Source organism: Tilletiopsis washingtonensis (assembly GCF_003144115.1).
Source record: "Tilletiopsis washingtonensis strain MCA 4186 unplaced genomic scaffold FA09scaffold_8, whole genome shotgun sequence".
NCBI classification, from domain to species: Eukaryota; Fungi; Basidiomycota; class Exobasidiomycetes; order Entylomatales; genus Tilletiopsis; species Tilletiopsis washingtonensis.
This window is the reverse complement of record NW_020312005.1, coordinates 443244-461161: the sequence shown is the minus strand read 5'-3', so window position 1 is coordinate 461161 and position 17918 is coordinate 443244. Positions and strand designations below refer to the sequence as shown.

Below are 17918 nucleotides of genomic sequence, written 5' to 3'. Positions count from 1 at the left end.
CTCCCGTCCCTCGTCCCCCCACCCGCTGAGCACCCGCTGATTGCAGCTGCCTCTGCTTCGCACTCTTCCTCGCTTCCTCTTCCTCACGACTCCGTCTGCAGTCGCGACAAGCCGCGAACAGCAGCACGCCTCCGCTGCCTCGTGCACCTCGCTCCACTCCTCCAACTCCGCCGCTGTGCTCGAGCCTCAGCAGCTCGTGAAGCTCTCATCTGCGTCTGGCTTGCGCCTCATCTCCACTTGCCAGCACACCGCGTCGAGCTCGCTCCAACATGGTGCGTGCCTCCGCTGCTGGCCCGCTCCGCTGCCACTGACCGCTCGCACAGTCCACGCCCTCCAAGCGTCGCCTGATCCGCGACTTCAAGCGTCTCTCCACCGACCCGCCGGGCGGCATCTCGGGCGCGCCGTGCGCCGACAACCTGCTCATCTGGAACGCCGTCATCTTCGGGCCCGCCGAGACGCCGTTCGAGGACGGCACCTTCAAGCTCGTGCTGACGTTCGACGAGGCCTACCCCAACAAGCCGCCCAGCGTCAAGTTCCTCAGCCGCATGTTCCACCCCAACGTCTACGCCAACGGCGAGCTCTGCCTCGACATCCTGCAGAACCGCTGGAGCCCGACGTACGACGTCGCCGCCATCCTCACGAGCATCCAGAGCCTGCTGCACGACCCCAACCCGAACAGGTGAGTGCAGGCAAGGGAGGGCAGGACAGGGTGCTGGAGGGCCAGTGCGCAGCGGAAGGACGCAGAAGCGCTGCGCTCGAGTCGCGGTCCAATTGTTGGTGGACATGTCGCTTGCAACGCAAGCGTCTGCGTCCGGGCTGGGACCGCGTACTGCCGAGACGGTCCGCGCACTGGTCACTCCTCAGCACATGTCCATCGTTTGCTTTAGTCCGGTCGGGCGACCGCTTGCAGTGCTTTGACGGCGCCGGGGGTTGTGCCTTGGACCTATCTGCGGTTTGCATGTCTCGCCTTCGGCACCGAAGTTGCATCGCTTCCGCGTCAACTCTCTGCTCACTGCGTTTGCTCTCTCTACAGCCCTGCGAACGCCGAGGCCGCCCAGCTCTACCGCGAGAACATGAAGGAGTACGTGCGGCGCGTCAAGGCCACTGTCGAGGCTTCGTGGCTCGACGAGGGCGAGGGTGCGGGCCTCGAGGCCGTCGCTGAGGAGGGCGCCGCGCCGGCCGCAGGCGCTGCGCAGGGAGAGAACGCTGCGGCGGCTGGGCAAGCGACGGCATAGACCAGTCGAGTTGTGCGTGCCTTCACCGTCCCTCACGAGCAAGCTCGCTGTCGGCGTCGTCTCGACCGCTCACGGCGCCGCTTCATCCCTTCACAAGTCTCTTTCCACCGTCGCGCGCACCACCTCCCTCCTCTCATCTACCTTCACGATCCTGCACCCTGCTCGTCTCTCGCTCCAAGCACTATTCCTCGACGCCATGTATCTCAGCCTTGTTCCTCCATCAGATTCGGCACCCCAGCGCTCATCTTCCGCGCCACCTTCCTCTCTGACCTCAACACCACCTTCCACCCTCTTCCCCAGCCTCGATCGTTCCAGCCCTCTCAGTCCTTGCTTCCACGCGTCTACCACTGTTCCTGCATCGAATCTCTAGTCATCAAGCACTGCGCTGTGTCACTGTCTGATGCATTTCAGACGTCCGTATGAAGAGAGGTGCAAGGATGAGGGATGGCAAGAGATGTCCGAGCGGGCGCGGCAAGGATGATGGAGAGACGAGACTGCACGGATCAGGCGTCTGCTGGCACGTTCTCGTAGAAGAGCAGGTAGGCGTGCTTGGTGTTCAGCACCTCGTCGATCGACGCCGGGCGCACGAGCGAGTCGGACGTGAAGAGCCAGCGGCGCTGGTCTGGCACGGCGGCCGCCGCTGCGGTTGCACCTGCGACGCTGCTGGCCGGCGTGGCGGCCGACGAGGCAGTGGTGGCGGGCGTGGCGGCATCGGCACTGCTGCGCACACTCGAGGCGCTACTGCTAGTCGTCGTTGACGCCATCGTGCCTTCGGACGTCGACGGCTGCATCGTGCGCGCGGCATCTGCGCCGTCCGCACCAGCCGCACCGCTAGCTGAGGCGGACGAGACAGACTTGATGCTCGCGCTGCCTGCGTCCGACGTGGCACCCAGGGCGGGCGAAGAGGCTACAGACGGGCGACGTGAGTCGCTCGTCGTCGGCGCCGGCGTGGTCGAGGACGAGGAGGTGGACGGCGCGGGAGGAGCGAGGACGAAAGCCGTGTAGTGGCCGGATGACATCGTTCCTTGACTGCAGGCGAGACGACATGGGTCAGCGGGTGGAACCCTGTCAAGTCAAGAGCAGACTCACTGCATCACGACCGCATACAGCCGGTATCTCGTGCTCGGCGCGTCGCCATCGACGACGCTGGTCGGCTTGGTCTCCGGGCGGCCGCGCGAGTGCCAGTGCCAGCGGTGATGGCTCTCCTTCTGGCGCTTCTCCTCCACTTCGCCGCCGAGCATGGCAGCCTTCTTGAGCGCACGTTCGTCGCTCGATGCCTTCAGCATGCCGGCGCGGTCGTACTCCTCGCGCGGCGGCGCCACGAACGGCGCAATGTCGAGCAGCTCGGGAAAGCTGACGACATCGTCGATCTTCTTGCTGCCGCCGGCAAACGACGAGAAGCCGTAGGTGCGATTGACGTGCTGGAAGCGCTTGAAGTGGAACACCAGCACAGGCGGCGTGCTGGCGATGAGGTAGCGCTTCAGTGCGCGCTGCGCGATCGACTGCGTCGAGCGGCGTCTTCGTGGCGCGCCCGACGAAACGCGCAGCGTCCTGAGCGCATCCACTGGCGCACCGCGGTCCGAGGCCGAGTCGGTGCCTCGGCCCGTCGACGCCTCCGTCTCGGAGCCCGTGACATCACCGCTCTCCTCGTCGCTTGTGGCGTACTCGCTGCCTGTCGTGCTGGTCTTGGCAATGGTGCGCAGACTGCCCGGAATCGCCTGCGGCGCACGCAGACTGCCGTCGGCGCCCGGCCAGCGCGGCGATGCAGTGGCAACAGCCGGCGTGGCGGGCGACGTCTCGATGATGGGAATCGGCATGCTGCGCGTGATGCTCTGCAGCTCGTCCTCGCCCGACGTCTCGCCCAGGGACGAGGCACTGCCGCGTCGCGAGTCATCGGCCGGAGGAGGCAGATGAGAGGCCTTGATCGTGTCGGTGCCGTTTGCCACGATTGGCGTCGGCACGGCCACCTTGATGCCTTGGTGCGGCTGCTCTTCCTCGCCCGCGTCCGAGTCCTCCTCGTCGTCCTCGCTCTTCTCGCTCTCGGCATCATCCTCGCCCCTGCGCGCCCTGCGTCTCAGCTGGCGCGCGCGTTCTGCCGGCGTAAGCGGGTTCGCGAGGCGCCAGCAGCGCTTGCACGCATAGCGATTGTCGCCATCGAGCGCCTCGACGGCGGTGAACTGCATGAGCGACTTGACGAGGCCGGTTCCGGCCTGCGCAGCTAGCACATCAGCCTGCGTCGCAGGAGTGCCGCGTGAGCGCGCCGCGAGGTGCGCCTCGCTTGGCGCCGGCGCTGCGGCAGTCGTGCCTGCCCAGCGAGGCCACAGAAAGCCAGCGCTGCCGCTGGGTGCCTCGGCGCGCGGCACGTCGGCAAAGAGTCGTGTGATGTAGGCGCCCTGGCGGTTAGAGGCGCCTCGCTTCATCGGCTCACCGCCGCTGCGCGCTCCAGCCGCCGACTCCGTCTCGCTGGGCGGGTTTGGACTGCTGACGCGGCTCGGTGGCTCGCTCGACTTGCCGCCCATACGCCCGCTGACAGCGCGCAGCAGACCGCCGCTCGAGCTCGCAGGCGGCGCGTGGTGCTTGGTCGCAAATGCGCGCTCGGCGTCAGAGTAGGCGGCAAAGTCGGGCGCTAGCGACATGGCTGCTGCGTCCGGCACGCGCGCGCTGCTTGACGGGCCCTCGGCCGCGCTCTCGACGTCCGTGTCACTGCCGCCGCCGCGCGCCAGCAGCTTGCGCATCTGCTCCACCTCTGACGCCGTCGGGCCCGCGCCATTGATGTGAGGGCTTGGCGCCGGGCTGATGCCCGCCTTGGGCCGCGGCATGGCGCTCTTCGGCCGCGCAATGCTGAAGCCGCGAAGGAGCCCCGGCGTCGAGTCAGCCTCGGCCTCGCTCATCTGCCCATCCTCCAGACGCTGCAGCGCCTGTGCGGTCTCGGCCGCGGAACGCGGACGCGGCGGAGGCTTCGCTCCATGCCCACGCCGCCAGCGGTCGGCCATCTTGCGGATGCTGTGCCGTTGCTGTTGCGAGCGTCAGTGTGAGCTCTCGCAGCCGCCTTCAGCGCGCGAAGACTCACCTTGACGCCTTTCGTGTCTGACTCGGGCCGCACCGGCAGCGAGACATCGAGGAAGTCCTCGTACTGAGAGAGCGCAGGTCAGCCGGACAGCTCCCGCACCGTGCCTGGCGTTCGCGCCGCTTGCCCACGCCGCACTCACAGTATGCGAGACGTGCCGACACCCCTCGCACACGACTGCGCTCAGCAGCTTGCCGCCGAAGACAGCGTCGACAAACGGGCGCATCTTCGGCTCCTCCGGCAGCGGCGCAAGAGCGTGCAGCGGATCAGCGCGAGCTGTGGCACGAGGCGTATGTGCCTCTTCCTCGACCTGCGCTGTCATTGCCAGTGTCGCAGTGCGCGAAGGACGCGGCCTGCGTCGCGCAGACGGCGTCGCGGGCTGCAGCTTCTTGATGAGGTCCATCTCCTCCATGCGCATGGCATCGAGGAGATGCACAAGCAGCTCGTGCCCATCCTGCTGCCCATAGTCGCCGTAGTGGCTGTACTTGCGGATCAGCGCGCCCAGCAGCGGCTTGGCATTCACCGCCGGCACCTTGCCGCCGCGGCGATGCCGGTTCGAGTTGGCAGAGGGCCACGTCTGCTCGAGCGTGTGCCGAAAGGCCGTGTTCAACGGCACGTCTGAGGCGCTCGGCACGTGCGTCGAGGGCGCGATGAATGAGGCAGACGGCGTCGCAGCCGGCCGCGGCGTGGCAGTGGCCGACGTCGAGGTGCTAGGCGCGCCCGCATCGTCCAGCGTCGTGAACGGAGCGGGCGCGGCGAAGCGCGGAGGTGCAGGCGCCTGGCGGCCCTTCTCCTCGTCGACGAGGCGCAGCACAGGGCTGCGTGCGCGCTGTGCAGCCTCGAGCAGCTGCGCCGAGCTGTCTGCCGCCAGCAGCTCGGTCGCCGGACTGCTACTGCTGCTGCCGCTGGCCTCCTGCGGCGGGTGGTAGAGCGTGCGCAGGGCCGTCGTGACGCTGGCGGCCTGCAGCACCGAGTTGAGGAAGCAGGTGTTGCCGAGGTTGATGAAGCCGGCGTGTGCGGCGGCCGCCTCTGCATCGGCGGCCGAGGCCGGCGTGGCGCTGCTGCTGGCGCTGCTGCTGCCCATGCCGGCGCGGCCGTGCGCCGGGCGGTGCGGCGCCATGGCGCGCGAGAGGCGCGGCGGTTACTGGGACAGATGGAGCATGCGAGAGCGCAGAGGAAAGAGCGGTGCGAGCAAGGAGCGTAGGTGGGAAGAAGCGAAGGTGGTGGAGAGGAGCAAGCGCCGTGCGTTGCTGCGCCGCCGACGCGAGGTGTGGGATGGGAGGATCACCCACTCTGACTGCCAGCGCAGGGGCACTGCGCGCGGCGTGTGGCTGCTTCTCCGGCGCCAGCAGCGCTGCGCCGGCGTGCCTGGCCGAGAGACACCGTGGCGGCGTGGCTGGGCGCGCGCTCTTGGGGCGCGCGGCGCCGCTTGCAGCTCGGGGCGGAGTGCGCGGCCCGGGCAAAGCTCGGCGGCCCGCACCGCCGCCGACCGCAGCGCGAGCCGCCGCTTTGGGCATGGGCATGTTGCACCGCAGCGCCGCAGCGCCCCCACGCGCACCGCCAACGGCCTGCTGTACCACACCCGCTGATGCTGCATCTGCGGGTCTCGAGCATGAGCGAGCAGCGCCCAGACATGATGGCCTCTCATCGCTGCCTTGCGTCTACGCCGAGTCGGAGCGGGCAGGCGTCGCTGCTGCGTGACGTGCTGGCTGACGGCGGAGTGCGCTCAGGTGCAGCGTCTGCCGCGCGCGTGGCTCGGTGCTGCGTCCGCGGCCTGCGTCCGGCAGCGCAGCGGCTTCGCCCGCGCCAGCTCCCTCACGCCAGCGTTGCTCCTCTTTGCGAGACTCGACCATGGCCGTGGAGCCACGGCTCGCTCCAGGTAATGTCTGCCATCGATGCGGGGACAATCTCGCACGCTGCTGTGCGAGTGCACGCCTCTCTCCCGTTTCATCCAGAGCTGTGAGCGGAGAAGTGTGAGGCCTGAGCAAGGCGGACTTTCTCTTCTCTGCGATGCTGCGCTCGTCTAACTGCCTTCCGAGAAACGCGGTGCGCTGGTTGATGCTCAACTGAGTGGATTGGCCCACAGAGCCGTCTGGACGGTACCAGCGACTGTGTGGCGCGCAGAGCTTTGTCCATCTCGCGCAGCAAGCCTCACATCTCTCCAAAGGCATCTATTGTTTCCTGCAGATGTAGACTGAGGGACGAGAGAAGGATCAGCACACTGGAGCTTGGACTACGCCTCTGATGAGCTGCCTTGCACTCACAGTAGTAAGGGAACATGTCCTGCTCGCCCAGCGTGCGCGTCTCGATCTGCCACGCCTCGCGCTGCAGCAGTGGCCGGCGGAAGTGCGGCTGGCCAAAGGTGAGGTAGAGGAAGACACCCTTTGGCTTCAGCACGCTGCAGTAACAGGGCGTCAGAGCGATGATTGGGGCGGAGAGAGGGAAAGGACGCACTGCAATACGCCGTCCACCTCCTTCGCCACGTTCTCCTTGACGATCGCCGGCGGATCCCACACGCTCTCGTCCGGCTTGGTGGCCATCAGTGCGTCGAGCGTCGCTGCAAAGCCTACATCAGCACATCTTTCTCCGCAGATGCAGGCAGACAGGACTGCGCACCCTTGTCCAGCACCACGTCCCAGCTCTCCGCGCCGCCTAGCTCGTCCGCACGGGTCTTGAGGTCCCGGATGTCCATCTCGAGCCACTTCGTCTCGGGCTGGCGCGCACGCATGCGCTCAATCAGCACGCCGCTGAAGTCGATGTCTGGATGTGTGATCAGCTCGGCGCCTAGAGAGAGAAAGAGCAGCCAGCCGACGCACTGGTGATGTCGCTGTAGCCGTCGGCGAACATGTCTGCGCTGAGCGTGCTGTTGCCCGTGCCGAGCATCAGTATCCGTGCATTACGCTGTGGGATGAGCTCGTGGACGATGTCCCTGATGCGCCGTGTCAGCCAAGACTGTACACCTGCCAGAGAGAGCGGCATCGCGCACCGGATGTCGGCATACGTCTTGAACCAGTCAAAGTCGCCGTCTGCCTCGCGCGCATAGCGGGCGTCCCAGTACTCCTGGGTCTGGAAGGCCTCGTTGCTGTGTGGCTCGGTGCTTGAGCCGTCCATCATGCTGCGGGCTGTGTTTGGAAGCGTGTTGAAGAGGGCGAAGGGAAGGAAGCGAGGCGCGGAAAAGCTTGCACGCCTCGAGGCCAGCTGCTCCCACGCACAGCTGCCGTCTGACTCAGGCGCTTGCTTTGGCGCTACCCACTGCTCCACCTTCTCCTCCACCACACCTCTTCCCAGCCTCGCGTCTATCATCGCAGCACAGCCGTCTCTCAGCGCAGCCGCTGCATGTTCCACCTCGCACGTCCTGCCCTCCAGCTCGTCTCTCGCTCGCGCCTCTGCCGCGGCTCGCTCCCACTCGCCCACCTCGCACGGCCCAGCATGAGCTTTGTGCCGCCGCCGCTCTTCGCGCCCGAGCGCAACGTCGCCACGGCCAGTGGCAGCAGCAGCAGTGGCGGCGACGGCAATGCCAGTAGCAGTCAGGCAAGCGGCGAGAAGCAGCCCATCGAGCACATCACCACGCACGAGCAGTACCACAACTCGGGCGTCGCGGCCTCTGCGCTGCCCGCGTCGCCCATCGCGCTCTTCCACACCTGGTTCGCCGAGGCCAAGGCAGCCAACATCTATGCGCCCGAGACGATGACGATCGCGACGTGTACTGCTGCCTCGCCTCCGCGGCCGTCGAGCCGCATCGTGCTGCTCAAGACGCTCGAGCCGAGCGGCTTCACCTTCTTCACCAACTACGCCTCGCGCAAGGGCCGCGAGCTGGAGGCGAACCCATGGTGCAGTCTCACGTTCTACTGGGCCGGGCCACTGCATCGCTCCGTGCGCGTCTGTGGTCGTGCCGAGCGGCTCAGCACCAAGGAGTCGCAGGCCTACTTCGACACGCGCCCCCTCGGCAGCCGCATTGGCGCACACGCCAGTCCGCAGAGCCAGCCCATCTCGCGCGAGGACCTCGAGGCGCGCGTGCGCGACTTTGAGCAGAAGTTTGGCGTGCCGGGCGCTGCGGGACTGGACGGGCCAAAGGAGACGGAGGAGAAGCACATCGATGTGCCGGAGTACTGGGGCGGCTGGCGCATCGTGCCGGATGAGATTGAGTTCTGGCTCGGCCGCGAGAATCGTCTGCACGACCGCTTCCGGTGAGTCACGCCGGCTTGCATTGTTGCGCATCGGCTGACACACTCGAGCAGCTACACGCGCCCGACGGAGAGCACCAAGGTCGCCGCCGAGGACACGTGGACGCTCGACCGTCTGGCGCCATGAGCAGGCCCGCTGCATCGCACCCACCACGCCCTGGACAGTTCGCACCTCACACCCACTCGCAATGAGACATCATGAGCATTGCAATGCAGTACCCTAGCACACAGACACGCGAAGCTGGGCTGTGCCCTTACAGGCGCGCACCGCCGCCAACGAGCAGCTTCTGGCCATTGCTCAGCACCTCGACGGCCTCCTTGACCATGTTGTCGATGACTGCGGCAGCGTGCATCAGCGAGCAGCCTTTCTCTCAGCGCGGCGCGAAGCTCACTCGTGGCAGCAGGCAGGATGTCCTCGAGCACGGCCGCGACCTTGCCCATGAGGTAGCGCTGCGACGCGCCCTGCTCGGCCGTGCCCTTCTCGTCGTCGTTCTCGAGGTCGTGATAGACGGGGATGATGCCCTGCGACGTGAGCTTCTTGATCTCCTCGGGCCTGTCCTCCCACGACTGGATGTCTGCAGGCGTGAAGCATCAGCCTATGAGGTCGAGCGCGCTGTCGCAGCAGCTACGCACAAGGCGTGTTGCGCAGCCGCAGTGGGCGGCCGGTGAAGATGATGGTGCGGACGTCCGTCTCTGCGAAGAAATCATCAGCGCTGCAGGTGCGGGTGACAGGACATCAGGCCTCACCGTGCGTGGAGGTGAGCACGGCCTCCTTGTGCTTCCGCGGCGCACCGCTCTCCTCGGACGCCACGAAGCGCGTGCCGACCCTGCAGAGCCAACGTCAGCTTCTCTGCGCCAGGTCCCCTTGGCCACGACACGACGCACCAAACACCGTCGGAGCCGTAGCAGAGCGCAGCAGCAAGCGACTTGCCGCGGTAGATGCCGCCGGCAGCGATCGTGACGATGGGCTTGCCGGTCAGCGGGCTCTTGTGGCCGCGGCAGAGGTCGACGACGCGCGGGCCGAGGATCGAGGTGGGCACGTCACCGGTGTGGCCGCCACCCTCGCCGCCCTGGTAGATGATCATGTCGACACCGGACTGTAGAACGGCATAGCGTAAGCACAGCGTGCAAGGCTGAAGCGAGACGAGCAACGCACCGCAAGGCTGCCCTTGACGTGCTTGGGGTGGCCGATGATGCCGGCGCACACGATGCCCGCCTTGTGCAGCTTCTCAATGACCTCCTTGGGTGCAACACCGACGGCAGAGCTGACAGCACGCAGCGTGAGCTGATGCACAGGCACGAGCACAGTGCATCGGCACTCACACGAAGAGCGCGGCCTTCTCGGCGATGATGATGTCAATGAGCTCGCCGAGCTTGCCGCCAGTGTAGTCGTAGTCTGCCGAGGCCAGGTCGCATCAGGCGTCTGCCGCCAAGTACCCATGTCGCCGGCGTGCCGCCACTCACTCGTCTTGCGCGCCTCGCCACCGACCTTGGGCAGCAGCAGGTCGACGCCGAACGGCGCGTTCTTGTCCTTGAGCTCCGACTTGAGCTCGGCGATCTGCTCGCGCAGGAACTCGGGCGTGTAGCTGCCGACCGCACAGGTCAGCAGATGCCATCGAGGCGAGGTCCCACGGCGTGCCTCACCCGACACCGCCAATCACACCAATGCCGCCGCCGTTGGTCACGGCAGCCGCGAGCTCGGGGCCGGCAGCGACGTTCATGCCCTGTGGAGAAGATGAGCGCATGCAAGACGAGAGCTGCGCGGCATGAGCGACGCACTGCAAGCATGATCGGCGCCTGTGCGAGAGAAGGCGGTCAGCCATGGACGGCTGAGCAAGCACGGCGGCGTGCGCACCTTGATGCCGAACATCTCGGTGAGCGGCGTCTTGATGAGCTGCTGGGACATGGCTGGAGATGGGTGGGTGTGTGGAGATGTGTGCGGTGACGGAGGTGGTGGCGGGACGTGAGCCTTGATTGACAGACAGCATCGGGCGCCGTCAGCAGCAGCAGGCACAGCGCACGCCGCTCTCACCGCCGCGCGTGCGGTGCGGGGAAAGAGCATCTCTCGCAGCGCTGCTCGGCACCGGCGCGCCGCTCAGCCCCTGCCCGAGGCAAGCGAGCTCGCTTCCGGCACGGCGCCAGTGTGCGTCGCGCACGCCTCGGCTCAGGCACGGCCCGGTGGCCCGGAGCGGCAGCTGGCCGAGGCGCGTCACGTGAGTGCCGTGAGAAGGAGGCTGGCTGCAGCTGCTGGTGCGCTCTCTGCACCCTTGCTGCTGCTCCACATCACACAACGAAGGTCTACGATGCAGATGCGCATTTGCACAAACGACGTGGTGGGTGGGGTGATGGTGATGCTACAGAGTGCGAGGCGACCGGCGTGCGGCGGGGCGTAGGCGCGGCGCGGCACGAGAAAGACGGGAAGGGCCGAGTGAAGAGGACACGCCCTGGCGGTATGAGCGCGAGCGGCCGGGCGGCGAGTGAGGTCTAGAGGTGACGTGATGGGAGCGAGGAGCGACGGAGAGAGGATGGCGCAGGTCGGGCGTGGAGTGCACGACGGCTGGGCGAGCCTGCTCCTTTTGGCGCGACGACGAGAAGAGCTTGCGTGACGTGAGAGAGCGTGACCGAGAAGAGTGAGAGATGCGCGGAGCGGGCGAGCAAAGCAGAGTGGCGGAGTACCAGACGCGCCGGCGAGGCTGGTTGGCCGGAGTGGAGGGGAGAGGCGAGGCGAGGACGGTGCAGGCGAGCGAGCGAGCCAGCGCGCGAGACGAGCGAGAGGCCAGCAGTTGGCGCAGCGCCCTTTACATGTTGTACCAGTCGACGTTGAGCACGCCCTTGCTCATGGAGCCGAGGGCCTTGAAGGCGCCGACGCTGAGGTCGATGTCGTACTGAGGGGAGGGTGGAGGTCAGCGCATGCTCAGGGTTCACGAGGCATCAAGCGCGTCGGCTCACCTTGGCGCAGGTGGGGCAGGTGTCGGCGATGCGAGCGGTGACGCTCTTGCCGTTGCTCGTGTTGGTGATCTGTGCGCACAGCGGAGGTCAGCGCCCATGCTTTGCAGCGCGCGTGTCGCTCAGCAGCGCGTGCGCTCACCTTCAGCTTGCCGCCACACTTGCGCGCGCTCTTGAACTTGCTCGAGATGGCGACGACGCGGTCGTTGTCGCCGGCGTAGCCGCCGCACGAGCCAGGCTGACCGTTCTGGTAGTAATACGTCGCCTTTCCGCGCTGCGAGCGCTTCTCGATGGGTGCGCCGGCCACGAGGGCGAGCGAGGCCAGGGCGGCGACGGCGAGCGTGAGGAACTGCATGATGTGCTGATGTGGAGTGTTGGTGCTGAAGAGCGAAGAGGAGTGCCGATGAGTGGAGGTTGAGGAGGGCTTGAAGCGAGAGAGACAGAGTTGACGTGGGTGGGGGGCATCCTCGGGCTGCAAGCAGAGGGGGCTGGCTTATATGCCTCCTCGCCCTTGCTTGCCCGTGCGCAGCTGAGGTGCGGTGCGCCGCCCAAGGGGTCCAGCAGTGTCAGCGCCCGACGTTGTGAAGGCCGACGTGCAGGCGGCGCAGGCTGGCAGCAGCCGGCGGCCCTTCTGCTGGCCTGCGTGCAGGGCGCCTGTCGTCTCCGAGGGCAGCATTCGGGGGTTGCTGCTGGCGCGGCCGCGAGTCCGAGCGCTGCCGCCTGCAGCGCGCAGGCCGTCAGCAGATGCACATGGGCCGAGGCACGGCATCACCCGAGCTTGCACCCCACGGCGTCCGAGGCCGAGACGGCGCTGCGCAGTGATGCAGGCGTGCGCGCCGGGCGACGATTCGAGGGTACCTCTCTCGCGACGCACATGGGCCGCGACGGTGGAGGTCAGGCCGCTCGCGCAGCAGCGCAGGCAGGCCGCGAGAGGGCGCACGCGGCTCCGGCGGCGCGCGGCGCTTCTTCTTCGAGGAGATCGCCAGGCACCGAACCGGGGTGCTGCCGCGCGTTTGCCCGCGTGCACCGCGCCACACTGCCGCAGTGCCCGCGTCCGCGAGGCCGCCGGCACATCCGCCGCCCACGCGCTGCGCCTTGCTCGCCGCGCGCCCGCCGAGCGAGACGCTCTTCTCCCTCGCTCTCGCTGCGCTGTGGCTGCGCCTGCGCGAAGATCGACGTCGGGCAGCGAGGCGCAGCCGCAGCTTGCTGCTGCATGCTGTGGTGTGCGCTGGCCCGGTTCCGCAGATGCAGCGGTGTGTCGGCGCCGCGGCCGCTGGAGCTGGTGGTCCCGGCTCCACCTTCACCCTGACCCCTAGGCGCTGCGTTTGCCGGCGCCACGCCGGTCAGCGCTCGGCCAACGCGAAGCTTTGGGTGCGGCCAAGCGTGCTCGCACATGGTGCAGCGTGCGTGCGTGCACGCCGTGAGAGCCCTCGTTCGCCGTCGAGGCCTCTGCTGGCCGGCGCCGCGATTCTGGGGTGCATGCTCGGCCGTGGAGGGACTGCTCGCTGGGCGCAGCAAGCGAGCGAGGTGACACAGGGAGCTCTAAAAAGTCCGCGGTGGCCGGAGCGAGAGGTGCGGCGCAATGAAGGAGGGATCGCCGACGAGAGGCAAAGGCGGCACAGCAGCGGCACGAGAGGCGTCGTCCGTCCCTCGCCCGCTCGCCTCGCTTGCCGCCGGAGATGCCATGCGCGATGTCTGCGCGCGCCCGCAGATCTTTTCCTGCCCGCCGCGAGCCGCCGGCCGGCCTGCGCTAAGAATGGAAGCACCGACGATCAGGGACATCTCGCATTAGCTCATCCGATGCCGTCGAGCATCAAAGACGAGAGCAGCGAGCTGTGAAAGAGCAGCAAATCCAAGCAGCGAGCCGTGAACGGTGCCTCTCTGGGGAGCGAGCGTAGGTGTGTTGTGCTGCGGCGAGCGCGAGTTGCGATGCCTCGTGGGCGCAGCGCAGCCACCACGCCGGCGGGCAAGCCACCACCATCTCGAGAGAGCACACGCTGCGGGCTGCTGTGCAAGGCCGTCATGTCCTGCACCGTAGAGCCTCGCCCAACTCGCTGCTTGCACTGCAGGCGGTGCATGGGCTGAGGCGAGGCGACCCTCTGGCGCACCACAGCCCAGCGACGGCCCAACGCCGCCTCGTGTGACCCTCCGGAGCGAGGGAGCGGGCGGTGCTGGAGTGGGCCGCAGGATATGAGCCGCAGCGGTGGCCGGACGTGCGAGGCCCGTGCCCTGGCGGTGGTGGAGCGGATCTCTTTCTCGGCAGCGCGAGAGGCGACAGCCACAGCGTGCGCCGAGTGTGCGAGTGAGTGTGCTGCAGAGCAAGTGGGTGGGAGCGGAGCATGTCGCACACCGCGGCGTCTTTGATGCTTCTTCGAAGGCGGGCGCCAGCAAGCGCAGATCGTCGGCGCGGCGCACGGCAGAAGCGCCGTAGGCGAGGCTCGCCGGCCCACTCCGCCTGCTGCAGCTCGGCTCCGGCGGCGAGGGCGAGCACCCTCGTTTTGTGTGCGCGCGCCGCTGGCACCTGCGCCTGTCAGCCGCCTCTCAGCCCAGCCGCAGCCGCACGCCTCTGGCGGCGCAGGCACCGCATCGCCGCAGGATCGCTCCGTCGGCGCTGAGTATGCCGAGCAGCGCGCCATGTCGCTCTGTTGTTGAAAGAAAAGCTCCGGTCGAGGCATGCAAGCGAGCGAGGCAAGCGCCCAACGCAGGAACACTGCAGCGCTGCACGATGGCTTCGCATGGCGATGGCGCCTCTGCACTTGCGACATCATGGCGCAGAGGCACGCACACGTCCGAAGCTCCGAGAGTGGAGCACGTCTTGCGGGTATCAAGGATGGCGTTGAGCCGAGTAGGCGGACGCCGGTCTGGGCCGGCCTCGGACGGGGACGCGGTGCAAACAGACGCGGAGTGGGAAGCACCCCACGTCCCACGTGCGATCGACACCCGGAGGGCCCGCCGAGTCTGGGGTAAGGCTGCGCCATGTGTCTGGCCTCGCCTTGCCTTGCTCAGAAGCCGCCGACTCGACGAGGCTTCTTCTTTGGGCGGCGCTGCGCATGTGCGCCGGCGACGAGCTGCGACTGGGCAGCGTTGCCCGTGCCCTGCGTCTGCGTCTGCGGCTGCGGCGGCTGCGGCTGTGTGCTGCCGCTGCTGGCACGGATCGACGAGTCCATCTGCGACGTCTCGCGCGAGGCCGAGTGCGCCTGGTGCAGCTGCGAGAGCTGCGACTGGTGCATCTGCAGATGCGGCTGCGACCACGGCACGCGCTGCGAGGGCGTGCCGGCCGTGGCGATGCTCGGGGGCGCGCCGGCAAAGTCGCTGCGGCTGGGCGTGTAGGGGCCGATGCTCGGCGTGCGGGTGTAGGTGGGCGTGCGAGTGCCTCGGCTTTGGCTCTGGCTCTGCGTGCTGCGACCGCGAGTCGAGGCCGTGCCGGCGCTCGAGGCCGAGTCCCAGCCGCTCGACGAGGCGCCATCGTCGATCAGCAAGTAAGGATTGACGGGCACGTAGGCCGACGGCGCCGTGCCGACGTCCCACTCCGCCAGCAGCAGGCGTGCCGCGGCCGTCGTTGTGCGTCCGCCGCCGGAGCGCCGAGACGCAGAGGCGCGCGGCGTCAAGAAGGAGAACATCACTGGCGGAGGAGGAGTGGGCAACTTGATGCCCTGCGGCTCCTCCGTGTCCTCGTCGATGATCACAGGCCCATCGGTAGGCGGCGACGCTTCTCTGTCCTCGTCGGCCTCTTGCGGCGCAGGCTCGGGCACAGGAAGAGGCGGCGGCGGCTTCTGCACCAGCACCGGCCGCATGGCACCGACCTGGCCGGCCAGCCAGATGTCCAGCGTCACTTCTCGCGCCGCGACCAGGTTCGCGTCGTGAGCTCGCGAGCCGACCAGCGGCTTCCAGCGCTCGGCGAGCAGGTCCGCTGCTTGAATCCACGGCATCGTCAAGGCGCCATAGTCGGCGCCTAAGCGGCGCGGTCGGCGAGGCTCCACGTTGTCCGTGAGCACGTCGAAGAGCTCGGTGCAGAACGACGAGGCGACGTGCAGCGACATCTGCGGGCTGGCGTAGGCGTCGAGCGAGAGTGAGCGCATGACGCCCTCAAGCCTCGACGTGAGTGCTGAACCGGCGAGGTGCAGCAGCGTCGCAGACGGCAGGCTGGTGTTGAGCGAGGCTGCGAGCCGGGTCTCGTGCTCCGAGGTGCGCCGCGCAAGCGCCAGCAGATCGTGACTGCGAGATGCACGAGCGTCAGTAGTGAAGACGGTGCTCGACCAGTCACTTTGCTTAGGCTACTCACGCAGTCAGGAACGAGTCATAGGGCGAGTCCAGACGCTGCAGCAGCGTGGAGGCAATGTCAAACTGCTCAAAGGCGTGCTGCAGCGCATCGCCATACGTGACGCGATCGAGAGCGGACGACATGAACACTAGCCGAAGAGCACCGAGTGTCAGGCCTTGATCACGTCACAGAGCGTGGCGTGAACGATCACCCACCTTTGTAGGCCTCGCTCAGGTCATAGCCGCTCGACGGCGGCGCCACATGGGCTGGCGCAGCCTCTTGCTCGATGCGCCGAAGCAGCACAGGATCTGTGACTTCGAGAGGCAAGTCGCGCAGAGCAGCCTGCTCTTCCGCTGCTGCGGGCCCTTCAAACGCAAGTGCGCTGAGCCAGACGGCGCCCGACGACTCCATCTCGAGCATGCCGATGCGCGACGCCTCGTCGACGAACGCGCTCCATTCTTCGCTACGCGGATACGCAGTGAAGTCGACGAAGCGCGGCACAGAAGCTGAGACGGCCGAGGAAGCCGGCAAAGCAGAGGGCAGAGCCAGGGCGGAGCTACATCCGCTGATCAATGCCGAGCCATCGGCGCAGCTGCGCGCCTCGTAGAGCTGAAGCAGGCGGCCTCGTTGCGATGCCAGCACGACCCGCAGCACGCCCTCCTCGGCAGAGCCAGCGGGCACGAGGGAGAGCGACAGGCTCAGATCTTCGCCGCGATGATGCAGCCACGAGATGCGCGGCGTGCCGAGATGCGACAGGTCGAAGAGCCGCACGCTGCTCGTCGTCGCTACCCACAGCCAGTGGCTGTTTGGAACGGTCCGCACAGAGGTGATCTCCTCGGTCCGCAGCGAGCGCGGAATGGTGCTCGGCTGGAAGAGAAGGCGAGAGTCCATCGTCTCCCAGTCGATCAGCTGGATGCTGCTGCGCGTGATGAGAATCGCTCCGGCGCCGTCTTCTTGCCAGGCTACGCGCCACCACTCGCTCTTGGGCGATGAAGAGATGAACGGCAGGCGGTCGAAGGAGAGGTAGAGCGCGCCATGCTGGATGCTTCAGAACAAGCGTCAGACGCAGCAGTCAGAGGCAACGCGATGTCTCTAAGGGACAGGGCTCACCGGCTTCGCTGAAAGAGGCTCGCTTCCCAGCGCCAAACACGGCCAGTAGCATCGACCGCCAGTGCCCGATCTCGGCGCGTAGGATGCCAGCACCAGTGCACGATTGGCTCTTCGAGGCGTTCGACGGGGTACAGGCCCTTCTGCTGCGTCAGCGCCGACTGCGTCTCAAAGATGTGAATCGGGCGCAGGTAGAACTTTGGGTAGCCCTCTCTCCGCTCGGCGCGCGTGGCGCGTGCGATGGAGTAGACACGCACGCCGAGCCGCGTCAGCACGCTCAGCCAGGGCCCTGAGTGCGTCATCTCGTAGCTCGGCTCTGGCAGCGGCGGCGCGATGGAGAGCGAGAGAATGGGCGCCGCGGCGGTGAGGGCGGGCCCGGACGAGGGCACGAAGCGCGCGGCGCCATGCTTCTGGCTCGGCGACTCAAGCGTGTTGACGTCTGCGACATCGCCTCAGCACGCCGATAGTCTTCGAACCTGCACCGCAGGACTCACAGATCTCGCGTCCGTCAGCGCCCGCAGTCGAGAGCAGCAGCAGCGAGCTACTCGCGACCTTGATGCGAGCATTCTTGTCGCTCGGGCGTGTCGGATCCGGTCCGCGCCGACGATGTGCCGGCGCCACAGCCAGCAGGCGCGGCAGCTCGTCGACTGTGCCGCTGGCCGTGCCCAGTGTGCCCAGCTCCGCCTCGTCGGCAAAGAGCAGCGGCGCCAGCTCGCGCGCCAGGCCACTGGGCGGCGGCCTGGGCCGAGGCGCTGGTGGTGTGCATTGTAGAGAGTGACGCGTGGCGGGGAAGAGACGCAGGGGAGCGCAGACGCGAGCGGCGGGCGTGCCGGAAGAGGAGGCGAAGCGCCAGACGGTGGATGGCCCAGCTGCGACGGCAGAGTCCGGCTCTGAAGACGAGGACGAGGACGACGACGAGGAGTCAGAGGAAGAGGAAGACGAGGAGGACGAGCTGTCCGAGCTGGCTGAGCGCCGCCGCCGCCGTGAAGGTGCCGCCGATGCAACGGCCGGCGCAGCGAGCCATGCGGCGCCGTGTGCGCCGCAGTCGAGCTGGATGGACATGGCGGAGGTGGAGAGAGGGAAGGAGGCGAGGCGAGGCAGCGGCCGCTGTGACTTTT

General features: G+C 67.5%; 9 protein-coding genes across 9 annotated transcripts; 3 read left to right on the top strand and 6 right to left on the bottom strand.

Moving 5' to 3' along the window:
• Positions 1-9: 9 nt before the first annotated feature.
• FA09DRAFT_329322 (hypothetical protein) lies at positions 10-1623 on the top strand. The gene is made up of 3 exons (XM_025742132.1): positions 10-272; positions 324-679; positions 1034-1623. The coding sequence occupies exons 1-3, from the start codon at positions 270-272 to the stop codon at positions 1233-1235; spliced, it is 561 nt and encodes a 186-aa protein (XP_025599110.1). The 5' UTR covers positions 10-269; the 3' UTR covers positions 1236-1623.
• Positions 1494-5570, bottom strand: FA09DRAFT_329321 (cysteine proteinase). Its single transcript, XM_025742131.1, has 4 exons — positions 4445-5570; positions 4306-4368; positions 2325-4249; positions 1494-2264 (listed from the first exon to the last, which is right to left on the bottom strand). Exons 1-4 carry the CDS (start codon positions 5420-5422, stop codon positions 1739-1741), a joined length of 3492 nt encoding a protein of 1163 aa, XP_025599109.1. The 5' UTR covers positions 5423-5570; the 3' UTR covers positions 1494-1738.
• A 245-nt stretch (positions 5571-5815) lies between these two features.
• On the bottom strand, positions 5816-6744 carry FA09DRAFT_254270 (hypothetical protein). Its single transcript, XM_025739711.1, has 2 exons — positions 6567-6744; positions 5816-6496 (listed from the first exon to the last, which is right to left on the bottom strand). Exon 2 carries the CDS (start codon positions 6471-6473, stop codon positions 5964-5966), a length of 510 nt encoding a protein of 169 aa, XP_025599108.1. The 5' UTR covers positions 6474-6496; positions 6567-6744; the 3' UTR covers positions 5816-5963.
• FA09DRAFT_329320 (S-adenosyl-L-methionine-dependent methyltransferase) lies at positions 6360-7456 on the bottom strand. The gene is made up of 6 exons (XM_025742130.1): positions 7289-7456; positions 7119-7231; positions 6919-7062; positions 6757-6859; positions 6567-6700; positions 6360-6496 (listed from the first exon to the last, which is right to left on the bottom strand). Exons 1-6 carry the CDS (start codon positions 7411-7413, stop codon positions 6474-6476), a joined length of 642 nt encoding a protein of 213 aa, XP_025599107.1. The 5' UTR covers positions 7414-7456; the 3' UTR covers positions 6360-6473.
• Positions 7457-7731: 275 nt separating this feature from the next.
• Positions 7732-8613, top strand: FA09DRAFT_296412 (pyridoxamine 5'-phosphate oxidase; the record flags this gene model as incomplete). The annotated part of the gene is made up of 2 exons (XM_025740165.1): positions 7732-8489; positions 8541-8613. The coding sequence occupies 2 exons, from the start codon at positions 7732-7734 to the stop codon at positions 8611-8613; spliced, it is 831 nt and encodes a 276-aa protein (XP_025599106.1).
• Positions 8614-8727: 114 nt separating this feature from the next.
• FA09DRAFT_359985 (2-nitropropane dioxygenase) lies at positions 8728-10392 on the bottom strand (the record flags this gene model as incomplete). The annotated part of the gene is made up of 11 exons (XM_025745182.1): positions 8728-8823; positions 8879-9061; positions 9120-9179; positions 9234-9313; positions 9372-9583; positions 9643-9751; positions 9810-9882; positions 9951-10072; positions 10131-10210; positions 10266-10283; positions 10342-10392. The coding sequence occupies 11 exons, from the start codon at positions 10390-10392 to the stop codon at positions 8741-8743; spliced, it is 1071 nt and encodes a 356-aa protein (XP_025599105.1). The 3' UTR covers positions 8728-8740.
• Positions 10393-11284: 892 nt separating this feature from the next.
• FA09DRAFT_296462 (barwin-like endoglucanase) lies at positions 11285-11787 on the bottom strand (the record flags this gene model as incomplete). The annotated part of the gene is made up of 3 exons (XM_025740167.1): positions 11285-11371; positions 11436-11504; positions 11575-11787. The coding sequence occupies 3 exons, from the start codon at positions 11785-11787 to the stop codon at positions 11285-11287; spliced, it is 369 nt and encodes a 122-aa protein (XP_025599104.1).
• A 652-nt stretch (positions 11788-12439) lies between these two features.
• FA09DRAFT_254172 (hypothetical protein) lies at positions 12440-13446 on the top strand. Its single transcript, XM_025739710.1, has one exon. It carries the CDS (start codon positions 12678-12680, stop codon positions 13269-13271), a length of 594 nt encoding a protein of 197 aa, XP_025599103.1. The 5' UTR covers positions 12440-12677; the 3' UTR covers positions 13272-13446.
• A 988-nt stretch (positions 13447-14434) lies between these two features.
• On the bottom strand, positions 14435-17862 carry FA09DRAFT_338109 (hypothetical protein; the record flags this gene model as incomplete). Its single annotated transcript, XM_025744063.1, has 5 exons — positions 14435-15647; positions 15715-15841; positions 15909-16738; positions 16804-17239; positions 17295-17862. 5 exons carry the CDS (start codon positions 17860-17862, stop codon positions 14435-14437), a joined length of 3174 nt encoding a protein of 1057 aa, XP_025599102.1.
• Between the last annotated feature and the right edge of the window lie 56 nt (positions 17863-17918).

Excerpts from the sequence above, each read along its gene's own strand:
- FA09DRAFT_329322 (XM_025742132.1), top strand. Across the intron at positions 680-1,033 it reads CACGACCCCAACCCGAACAG|CCCTGCGAACGCCGAGGCCG; the intron begins GTGAGTGCAGGC and ends CTCTCTCTACAG.
- FA09DRAFT_329321 (XM_025742131.1), bottom strand. The coding sequence starts at position 5,422 with ATGGCGCCGCACCGCCCGGCGCACGGCCGCGCCGGCATGGGCAGCAGC. Across the intron at positions 4,369-4,444 it reads GTCGGCACGTCTCGCATACT|TACGAGGACTTCCTCGATGT; the intron begins GTGAGTGCGGCG and ends GCGCTCTCTCAG. Across the intron at positions 4,250-4,305 it reads CAGACACGAAAGGCGTCAAG|CAACGGCACAGCATCCGCAA; the intron begins GTGAGTCTTCGC and ends CGCTCGCAACAG.
- FA09DRAFT_254270 (XM_025739711.1), bottom strand. The coding sequence starts at position 6,473 with ATGCCTTTGGAGAGATGTGAGGCTTGCTGCGCGAGATGGACAAAGCTC.
- FA09DRAFT_329320 (XM_025742130.1), bottom strand. The coding sequence starts at position 7,413 with ATGGACGGCTCAAGCACCGAGCCACACAGCAACGAGGCCTTCCAGACC. Across the intron at positions 7,063-7,118 it reads CGGCTACAGCGACATCACCA|ACATCGACTTCAGCGGCGTG; the intron begins GTGCGTCGGCTG and ends TCACACATCCAG. Across the intron at positions 6,701-6,756 it reads GAGGTGGACGGCGTATTGCA|CGTGCTGAAGCCAAAGGGTG; the intron begins GTGCGTCCTTTC and ends CTGTTACTGCAG.
- FA09DRAFT_254172 (XM_025739710.1), top strand. The coding sequence starts at position 12,678 with ATGCAGCGGTGTGTCGGCGCCGCGGCCGCTGGAGCTGGTGGTCCCGGC.